This window comes from Mercenaria mercenaria, unplaced genomic scaffold, assembly GCF_021730395.1.
Source record: "Mercenaria mercenaria strain notata unplaced genomic scaffold, MADL_Memer_1 contig_3745, whole genome shotgun sequence".
Lineage (NCBI taxonomy): Eukaryota > Metazoa > Mollusca > Bivalvia > Venerida > Veneridae > Mercenaria > Mercenaria mercenaria.
In genome coordinates, this window is record NW_026461914.1 from 38,629 (window position 1) to 50,092 (window position 11,464).

The 11,464-nt window shown below is 35.5% G+C and overlaps 2 protein-coding genes across 2 annotated transcripts; both read left to right on the top strand.

Moving 5' to 3' along the window:
• Positions 1 to 3,928: 3,928 nt before the first annotated feature.
• Positions 3,929 to 5,260, top strand: LOC128553365 (uncharacterized). Its single transcript, XM_053534503.1, has one exon. The coding sequence runs from the start codon at positions 3,929 to 3,931 to the stop codon at positions 5,258 to 5,260; it is 1,332 nt and encodes a 443-aa protein (XP_053390478.1).
• A 582-nt stretch (positions 5,261 to 5,842) lies between these two features.
• Positions 5,843 to 9,864, top strand: LOC128553366 (uncharacterized). The gene is made up of 3 exons (XM_053534504.1): positions 5,843 to 5,954; positions 8,576 to 8,884; positions 9,533 to 9,864. The coding sequence occupies exons 1-3, from the start codon at positions 5,843 to 5,845 to the stop codon at positions 9,862 to 9,864; spliced, it is 753 nt and encodes a 250-aa protein (XP_053390479.1).
• Positions 9,865 to 11,464: the final 1,600 nt, after the last annotated feature.

The following is an 11,464-nucleotide window of genomic DNA, read 5'->3' on the forward strand; positions in this document are numbered from 1 at the left end:
GACAATATTCCTGCGCGCAGGTTGATTCAGCACGGGAAATTGTGCATCAGCAGCTGTTTTAATTTGGATCTTACTCAGTCAGACCAGAGTTATTGTCCTTGACTTAGACAAAAGTATATATTAAAAGGCATGTTGTGTCAAGCGTTTGGCCCTGGATTGCATCATAGGAATATCATTCATCATGTGAAGTTGTGCACCTGCACCCAATTGTATAAAGCTTGGTTAAATTTAACCAGTGGGTTAACTGCTGATTATCTTTTTGGTTAAAATTCTGGTTTTCCTATTGTACAAAACTTTGGTTCGATTTAACCAGAGCAAGTTTCTGGTTAAATTTAACCAACCTCTCTGATACTGGTTAAAAGTTAAGGTAGTTCTGCACGTTTGAAAAAACCGGAAGTGATGGCGTAACGTCAATTATCCGGAAAACGTAAAATAAAGCCTGAATTCGGCGTACGGAAATGAAAATCAATTTATCAATGAATGGAAATCTGTTGGTAAATTTATTACAGTGGCACTGTTGCTATATTTCTGAAGTCAAAATATGATATAAAAACATATGACACGTTAAAAAATCAAAATAATGCCTAAAATTAGCGTGAAATGTCCGGTTCACTTTAATCATGGTAAAATATCTCAAAAATAAGCACACGGACCTACACATTTTATTTCACCAAATTATAGGACATGTGTTTATTTACAACAGTGAGAAGTTTTACCAAATTCTACTTTGTAAAAAAATTCTATTGCGAAAATTTTATGAAAATTATGATTTTTCCATAGACTCAAGTAAAAAATCAAGCACACGATCCTATCTTTTTTATTTAATGAATTTTTCAGGTATATTCTGAAGTTTTGAAAAGTCAAAGTTTAAGCAAATTCTACATTGTAGAAAAGATTTCAACCCAAACGTGCAGAACTACCTTAACCAAGATACAAAATGGCTGCCTTTATACCAAACGCCAGGCGACCTAGTCAGTTAAGACGAATAAACAGACAAACTGACGACTTGGACAACGAGGAACTTCGACATTGGACGAATCGGAATTGTTCTTTGACTGCATGACAGCAAATACTGATCGCACTAAGATTTTTTGCATCTGGGTGCTTTCTGCAGTTAATAGGGGACACATTTCGTGTCGACATTGCCACTGTGTCCCGGACTATTACCAGGGTGACAGACATTTTATTTTCTTTGAAGGATGAACACATCAGATTTCCAACAGTGGATGACGAAAGACAGGGATTTTATAAAATCAGTCAATGTCCCAGTGTTGTTGGTTGTGTGGACGGCACACTTTAGAATAATTTCTGTACCGAAAAATCAAAATGCATCTTAATTAAACAGAAAACGCTATCATTAAATAAATGTTCAGGCCACTTGTAATCATCGCGGTATGTATATTGTTGTACTGCACAATAGTTGCCTCCCTTTCTAACAGGGTTTCCCCATGGGGGATAAAGTTTTGAAAGAAAACTTTTATTATACAATATTAAAACTTACTTCAATTCATTTATGACTGTGCATATTTTGTCGCTGAGCGATATTGTTTGCAGTGTAATTCTTTTTAAACAATTGTTGTCAAATGGAAAATTCACATCGATCTATGATATATTTATTGTAATGAGCTGAGCAATGAGGAAGCCAACATAGTGGTTTTGCGACCAGCATTGATCCAGACCAGCCTGTGCATCACGCAGTCTGATCAGTATCCATGGTGTTCACTAACGGTTTCTCTGACTGCAATAAGCTAGTCTGGATCCATGCTGGTCACAGACACACTATGTTGGTTCTCTCATGGCGGGGCTCAAATCTATAGCAATATATACACAGCTGAATTTAGACCGCATATCGTTTCTGCAGTATAACAGTTAGACTATTTATCTATGCTTTAAGGACCGAATGCGCTATACTGAAATAGATTGACTAAGAAGATTGGAGATTAAATTGTTAGCTTTCTGAGTACGCATGCGCGAAATATGAGGGCATGAAAATTTTTCTCTGTGGATTTTTTTGTTTTTGTGTGTGTGTGTATTCGGGTTTAACGTCTTTTTCAACAATTTTTCAGTCATATAAACGACGGATTTCTGTTTTTGGACTAATTTGGAAAGTGAATTAAGTGAATTCGTGATAAAATTCGTGATAAAAGTGTGCTACAAACGTCTTTCTTCATGCCAGTAAATGGAAGGTAATGGGCAAGAAACGTAAAAATCAAAACAGAACACCTCAACAAACTGACCAATCTGAGGCCAAACGGGTAGCCATGTCAGCAGGTAATACTTCGTATCCAAACATAGATCACGGACTGAATTACATGAACAACAGTATGAACGGTATGAATCAGGGAACTCAAAGCTTTATCCAGCCAGGAAACAATAGCTGTAACTATGGCACAAACAATACATCCCCAGGTACTGTTTTCAATACACAAACGTTTTCAAATATACCAAATAGTATACCTGGTATTACGCACAACGGAATCTCGACAACGCCGGTGGCAACATCGAATTATGGGATTAGCCAGTATAATACTAGCACACCAATTCAAAACCGTTCATCTACAAGTATTGATCCCTTCGCCTTAATCTTAAACAGACTAGACACCATGGACCAAAAACTGGGTCAACTTGAGGTTATCCAATCTACTGTTAATAGGTTAACGGTGTCGGTGAATGATCTAGGGCAAAAAGTCACGACCATGGACAAAAGGATCGGTGAACTAGAAAATAGCCGCCAGTTTGATAGCAATGCAATGGAAGACATCAAATGTAAACAAAAAGAGATCGATTCTTTAAAGACGCGAATTATGCAGATGGAGAGCCATCGTGGACAATGCGAAGACTTTGTAAATGAAATTAAGTGCAATGACCTTAGGAACAATTTGCTGTTCTTTAAAGTCCAAGATGAAGACCCTGAAACATCTGAGCAATGCCGAGATAAGATCAAGAAAATCATGAAGAATGATATGAAAATTGAAAACTCTGAAAACATTGTGATTAAGAAAGTCGAAAGGCTTGGGAAACAACACAAAAATGACAAGACCCGTCCTATTGTGGTGAGCTACCAGTCATATGAAGACAGGGAAACCGTGAGAAAGGCTTGTAAGAATTTTGAAAAAGGGAACAGAATAGGTGTAAGCCAGCACTTTCCTAAAGAAATCGCGGACAAGAGAAAAGCGCTAGGACCAGCTTTAAGGCAGGCGAAACGAGATAAGAAAAAGGTCGAATTTGAGATATGATAAATTGTATATTGACGGCGAATTGTATGTGCCGAAACAGGATAGCTAGGATCGCATAGAGGGCGGTATCCGCGTTCTTTCATGGAATATTGAAGGTCTAACTAGAGAGAAGCGTTCAAATGAAGAATTCACAAAATTTATCACACAGTGTGATATTATTTGTTTTTCTGAAACATGGACATCAAAAACATCTCGAATCGATTTACAAGGATTTAGTAATCCATTCCACTCTTATAGACGATTCCAGAACAGACGAGCTAGGAGAGCCAGCGATGGCTTAATACTTTATGTTAAAGACAGTATAAGAAAGGGTGTGAAAATGGTGAAAAATGACACGGATTGCCTGGTTTGGTTTAAACTAGATAAATATTTTTTTCGAACGGATGTTGATTGGTACATAGCTGTTACGTATATCGCACCAGAAAATTCACCTGTTCACGACTTGTACGAATTGAATATATTTGATAAACTAGAACAGGAAATTTCATACTTCACAGAGTACGGACAGACAGTGTTAGTAGGCGACTTGACTGGCAGAGTGGGTCGGAAATGTGATTTCATCGAAAAAGAGGAACTAACTGATTTAGACATAGCTGACTACTTGAATGATGTACCACCACGACGATATTCAATGGATTTAGGAAAATAATCGTTTCGGTGACCTATTAGTAGATTTATGCAAAGCCGTTAATATGTGTATTGTTAATGGTCGATCTGGAATGCCAGACGACATGGGTAATTTCACGTGTATGACACACAACGGTGAAAGTTTAATTGACCTTGTCCTAACAAAATACTCAAATTTTGCTTATCTCCGAAATTTCCAAGTGCACGAATATACAGAATTTTCAAATCATACGCCCGTTTCATTTGTGCTACATATAGCTACGAGTTATGTAAGGGAGACAACTCGAACTAAGGTCCAATACAGATGGAACGAAACTTTTAGAAACGATTTCAGAACGGATATTTCTCTAACAATTCCGGAACTAAATACTGTTCTCGGAAATGACGATGTATCTGTAGATAAAAAGGTGGATTATTTTAGTAGCATTGTTACAGACAACGCAGAAAAATACTTTAAGAAATGTGTCAAATGCAGTATGCCTTCGTTTGTCGATAAAGATACGGAAAGGAAGAAATGGTTTAATACGGACTGTATAGACAAGCAACGCAAATATCAGGCATCATTAGCAAAGTATTTGAATAATAGAAACAGTAGTAATCTTAATGAACTACACACATCAACGCGAGACTACAAAATATGTGTCAAACGATCAAAATACATATATAATCGCGAGCGCTGTCGGAAAATGTACGATATGAGAAGGCTAAGGCCCAGGGATTTTTGGCGAATGTTTAAAACAAGACCGACATGCTTCAACGACTCCGTCTCATCGGAGGATCTGTTTGAGCATTTCAAATCTCTGTCGAAACAAAACATAGAAGACAATGACGATTTTAGTGATTACTTGAAAATTTTTGATGGTATCAGCACAGGGAATAACTCGTGTACATTTGAAGAATTAGATGTCCCAATTACATACGAAGAAGTTAATAAAGCTTGTAAAAATTTAAAGCGTAGCAAGTCACCAGGCTTAGATAATATCATTAACGAATACTTCATAGAAGCCTCAGATATACTAACTTGGCCAGTAACAATGCTATTTAACAGCATTCTTGATTCTGGAAAATTCCCAAGGTCATGGTCACAAGGAGTCATTGTTCCTGTCTTGAAAAAACAGCCATCGGATAACTCTGGCAATTACAGAGGAGTAACGCTTACAAGCTGCTTTGCAAAACTATTTACAACAGTTATAAACGAACGTCTTAAGACATGGTCTATACAAAACGATAAAATAACTGATGCGCAAATTGGATTTCGATCGGGACATGGTACTACTGATGCCATCTTTGTTTTGCAGACTTTGATTGACTACTACTTGAATAGCGGAAAGCGAGTGTACTGCGCCTTCGTCGATTACCAAAAGGCTTTTGACTCTATATCAAGAAGTGCTGTATAGTACAAACTTATCAAAATTGGAATTGATGGTAAAATACTAAAAATATTAAGATCTATGTACAGTGCAGTAAGGTCTTGTGTTAAACACATTGACACGTTGTCAGAGTTCTTTAACTGCGATTTGGGTGTATTTCAAATTTCAAGGGGAGAAAACATCGTCTTCACTTTTTTCTCTTCTCGTGAACGACATTGAAACGGCAATACAGGAGAACACATCTTCCGGGTTAACTATTGAACAATTGAATATTTACCTTTTACTATATGCTGACGATTGCGTTTTACTGTGTGATACGCCGGAGGGTTTACAGTCACATCTTGACTTATTGTTTGATTACTGCAACGGTGGAAATTAACCGTTAATATTGCAAAAACCAAAATTATCGTATATAAAAAGGGCAATTGTCAATTAAGGGAAGTAGAAAAGTGGACGTATGATGGTACTGACATAGAAATTGTGGACTCATTCAATTATTTAGGATTCGTTTTAAGCAGTAATGGTTCATTAAGACGCGGCATTAACGCGCTGTCTAGCAAGGCCATAAAATCAATGAATTCACTATTAACACTCATGAAAGACATCAATATGCCGATAAATATTAAATTTAACTTGTTCGATGCATATGTCGCATCCATCCTCTACTACAGTTCTGAGGTATGGGGCTTCTCGTCGGCCGAAGTGGTGGAACGTGTGCACCGTAAATTCATTAAACGAATCATGAACGTTAAGACAGCTACAAGCACTCATGGCATATATATGGAGAATCCGGACGGCACCCACTGATTATAAAATATTGGTTCAAACTTGTTAACAGTGATCAAAATAACTGTATTATGTCACACATGTATCAATTGTTATTAAAAGGCGTCGAAAATGGAACTATAAACTGGCTTTATAAAGTTAAAACGTTGTTAAATGAAAGTGGTTTCGGAGAAGTATGGATGTACCCCAATTCAGTTAACTTTAAACACTTCATGGTTACATTTAAAAACAGGATTAAAGACATGTATATTGCTGAATGGCGACAAAGCTTAAACAATAGCCTTTCGCTAATGCTGTTCAAAGAATTGAAAGACTCATTTCAATTATCTGAGTACCTATTATTAGTTGAAAACTGTAAATATAGGCATATTTTAACAAAGTTGCGTTTGTCATCTCACTGTTTGGAAATAGAACAAGGCAGATATAGGAATATAAATAGAAATGAACGTCTATGCACATTATGTAACAAACAATCGTTTGAAGATGAATTCCATTTTACCCTGGAGTGCCCAGTCTATAGTGATCTTCGTGTACAATTGATACCATTTAGATATAGGAACAGACCTAGCATGTTTAAATTCATTGAACTATTAACATGCAAGAATAGAGTGATACTTAATAGACTAGCTTTATTTTTGCTGAAATCGTTTGATAAATGTAAGACATTGTTAAATGCTGCAGTACCTTGACAAATTTATAGTCGATCATGATGTAATATGTGTTAATCTCATCTATTATTCTCTCTATTACATAGCAGATGGTGTATATCCCCGCTCTTTGTGATTATTATTAATATCATGTACTCTTATAATGTCATGTACTCTTTGTACTTTGTGTCTTATTTGTACAATCGATATGCTATATGCATAAGATTTATTCAATAAACTATGTTATGTTATGTTATGTTATGTTATGTTAACATACATTAATTCAAGCGGTGCCTTAATTGTCTACATATCATCTTAAAGAATAGCAGTATTATACCAATTATGATTATCAGAATGATTTTCAGGCAGTTCATGTGGGACAGAAAAGTATGTCACTAGGTTGTGGTGGGTCTTAATGATCATAATTTATATAAGTCCATAATATTTTTTTTTTTTTTGCTCTGACTCTTGGTTTCTTTGCTGCTCGAGCTTCCATGTTTTGTTTTGTTTTCTGTCTTGACAAGTTCCGCGGAAATACGTCACCGGAAGCATCAAAACACCATATATGACGGGACGGATTGATTAAATTAACCAGTGGTTAATTTTATCCAATAATGTTAACTAACTATTTGGTTATCTTGGTTTATACAATTCGGTAACCAAACTGGTTAGCTAACCAGAATTGGTTAATGATAACCAAAGGTTAGGGTTTAAACCTGGGTTAGTTTAACCAAGCTTTATACAATTAGGTGCTGGTGTTTTGTTAGAGTTAGAGAGCTGTGCACCTGGGAATTTTTTCCGGATTTCTTTGAGTCAGATCTGAGTTATGGGCCTTGGTTGTCAAAAGTATGCATGAAGACATACAAGTTTGTATTGCTTATATCTCAATACATAAGTATTTGACTTAGAATCATAAAACTTTACTAATAGGAGATTGTTACATATAAAATTGTGCATCTGAAGTTGCGTACCTGGTGTTCTGTTTGGGATTTCACTCAACCAGACCAGAGTTATGGTTCTTGACTTAGTGAGAAATACACATACAGTGCTTTATAGTTTGTATTGCATCTATCCCACAATATTTCACACAGAGTCATGAAACCATGTATAAATATTATCCAGCATGTGAAGTGTTAATATGTTTTTATATCACTGTGGAAGAAAAGAATTATGGCCCTTGACTTAGTCAAAATAGAAAAGTTTGTGTTTCTTGTTAGAAGCAATGATTAGCCTTTGTTAATATTTTACAGATTCCATTAAACGCAACGGTCAAAATGTTTTATGTTGAATATCGTACTGAAAGACATTTGATTATTTTTCGAATGTTAAATGTCCGCACTGAACGACATTCAATTTTGTTGTTGTTTGTCGTTTTTTTGCACGACGTTAAAAGTGTTTAAGTGTCTAATGTCGTATGTTCACAGATTGCTTTAAATAGTCATAGTTTTAATGTTATATATCAAACTTCGTCTTTTGTACCGCGACGACATTCGCCTTTTTTTAATGTCATGTGCTGAACGACAATTTTTTTCCGAATCTCTAATGCCGCGTACTGAACGATGTTTATGTTCTTCGAATGTTGTATGTTATATGTCGCGTGCCGAACGACTTTGAGTTTTTTTTCGATGTCGTATGTTCTTTTTATCATTAAAACGTCATATGTCGTGTGCTGAACGACATTTCCTTTTTCGAATGTCGTATATCGCATGCTGGATGAGATTTATGGTGTTTGTATGTCAGAAACTGATTTCATTTCGTATGTCGTACGTCGCTAGCTAAACAACACTCATTCTTTTTCAAATATTGCGTGCTGAAGGAGAAATACATTAGTTTATGAATATCGACTGCCTTAAGACTTAACCAACACCACGAAGCCTTTTTGCTTATGGTATAATGTTTTATTTTTCAGTGACAAATCTTCAAGTTACAAATGTTGACTTTCGACCATCTACAGTAAAAACCAACGAGATTACTGTAACATGGTCAGCACCAGCTAATTATAAACAGTTCATAGATCGATATACTGTGGAATGGAAACTGACTTATTATAACAGTATTGCTGTCCCGTCACAAAATGTTGCCTCATCTAGTACATCGCTGACACTTACAAGAGGAATAGAGTCCGGTAGAGCATACACTGTGACCATCATATCAATAAATGACCAAACACAGACAAGTTCTGAAAGAACTACATCAGTTAGAAAACAACAGGCTGCAAGTAAGAGATAAATATTGTTTGAATACCTACATGAGGTTGTTCGATATCTACATCCATTGTTTTCGTTTTGTTTTCATAGTTTAAGTAAACCAATAAGTCCTTTGAAATACATGTATACATTATATCAGATTTATATAGCGCCCTTTTACCGAGAAACACGTTCAGAGGGTCATAACATAGCACAAATCACTCTATCAGGAGGCTAAGTTCATCTTCCCTTGTACAGACACAGAGCGATCTGACCAGAGGGACAGAGTGAGAGAAAGCCCTCAGAACACACAAAGAGAGAGAGAGAGAGATACGGGCTAACTTAGCCTAGCCCTTTGCAAATAGTCTGGTTCGGCTTTTATCGCAAATACACGCGAAGCCGTCTTTCCTGGATAGATCAAGTATTGGCCTCTTAATTAGGTCGGAGACACCCAAAAGCATCCAAAAAAAAAATATAACTGGCGTCAATTGTCAACCTCATTAAGACGATATACAAAGTGCACAACTCAGGATCACACTTGAATGTCAAAGGTCACGAGTAAACAATTTTATTTTTCTTGTTTCGGCATCTGGTTGTATTAATCATCTTTAATCACAATTTCTTTTACAGCATGTGCCTTTTGTGTGCTTTCTGTAATGTTATGATTCATTAATTTTCAGAACCAACTGTGACCAGTGGACTAGACTGGTCAAACAGTGATCGAGATGCCACAACCAGTACTATCAAGGTGGCTTGGGTTGCTGCAGCTGGTTATGTAAGTCAGTACCAGGTACAGTTGCTAGATGGAACAACAATGATCATGTCAAAAACAGTTAATTCGCCTAACACACATGCTGAGTTTCCAAGTTCAGGACTTAAAGATGGATATAGATACAATGTTAAGATAACAGCACGCAGTGAAAGTTACGATTCTGGAAAACGTGTATCAGGAGAAACGTTCTCTACAGAATTTAAAACTTTGGCCCAAAGTGAGTTAATTTTAAGAATTTAAATGCATTTTTGCTAGAAAAGCAGGTTTACAGCTATAAAATTTACTTTAATTCAGCGTTGTCAGCTTTGCAACAAAATGATTCTAATTACTTAATTTTTTAATAATTAATTGCTATATTTTGTGCGTTAAGACGGGTATAAACCTCAATCTGATAACTTAAAAATCCATGAATTGCGATAGCAATTGTTGAATAATTTGCAATAAGTTGTATTGTTGTTATATCCATCAAAACGCACAAGAAATCAACCATTCAGTTCTTATATATACAGTTTAAAGTAACTTCCTACAAAAAATAAGTTATTTGCTTTTAAAACAAAAATGAAATATATGCCAGGTCATCGAAATTTGCATTCAATTTAAACAGTCAGACTCTAGTATCAGACTCTGATATAATAAAAATGACTTGATTACTTTTAATTGTAATTTGCCTTCGAATGAAATACATGAACTTTATCCAATGATAAATCATATAGTCGTAGTTTTGATCATCATTGTCGGATAAACGAGTTTTAATTGTGATTGATTGCTTTTTTGAAATTTTAGTTTCCAGTTTTGAAACAATTTTTTCGAACGATGCCATTTTGATTATGTTTAAGGAATAAGGTCAGTAATTCGATCGAAAATATTATTACTTGTATTTGTTGAGAAAAACATGACTTCAGTTAGGATTTAAATTTACCAGCCATTGTTTCGACCATTCATCAATGATTTGGAGATCACGGTTTATAGTCATTTCTATATGAGGCGTGTCACTAGATGAGACAGCCAAAGACCTGTCGTCTACACAGAAGCGCGTTACACTTAGTAGATTTTCGGCAATGTCATTTACATAGACGGGAAATATCGCAAATCACGAATATTTGTAAAGAAGTAAATGTTATCGGTTTGAAGTTGCCAGGACAACATTAGAAGCAGTTTGAGCAGTGAACTGCTGCTACTGACATTAGTTGGACAGGTTGATAAAGCTGTTATACAGTTTTAATGATATTATTGACATCAGGTATAGTTCGGTTTTGAGGTCAGCTTTTAATAATGGAACGGTCTATAATTTTGGTAGTGTTTACATATCAGTATGATTTAATACGATATAACGATATATTTTGTATAATAATTAATTTAAGCGGCGCAAAACATGTACCGCCTTAATAGACATAATAGTAAGGTGCAGTCTTTGTTTTTTGTGGGTGTGGGTTCAATATCCGTCAGTCGCAATTATTTTACTTAGAAGTTTAATCTATATAATCTTTCATCTTAAACATGTAAATACATAATAGATCAAACGAAATTATGTGGAAGTCTATTGCGTATTATATTTTTTCAAGTACGTACAAATACCTGTGCAAATGAAATAAGTTGTATTTTTATGCAGTTCGTGGCTTGAAAATTTGTATTGTGGACTCTGACTCCAGGAACCGACGGATATAGCTGGCGAAACTTACCTCTTATGAAACATTATGCGTTAAAATGAAATCTATTGTACAAGACAATAAAAATTGAAAAATATAATTAGAAACTATATGAATGAAAGAATAAATCAATTTAATTGCACCTAAGTAAATCTTAAAAATGAATTGACAGAGTATTTAACCCAAGCACTTAT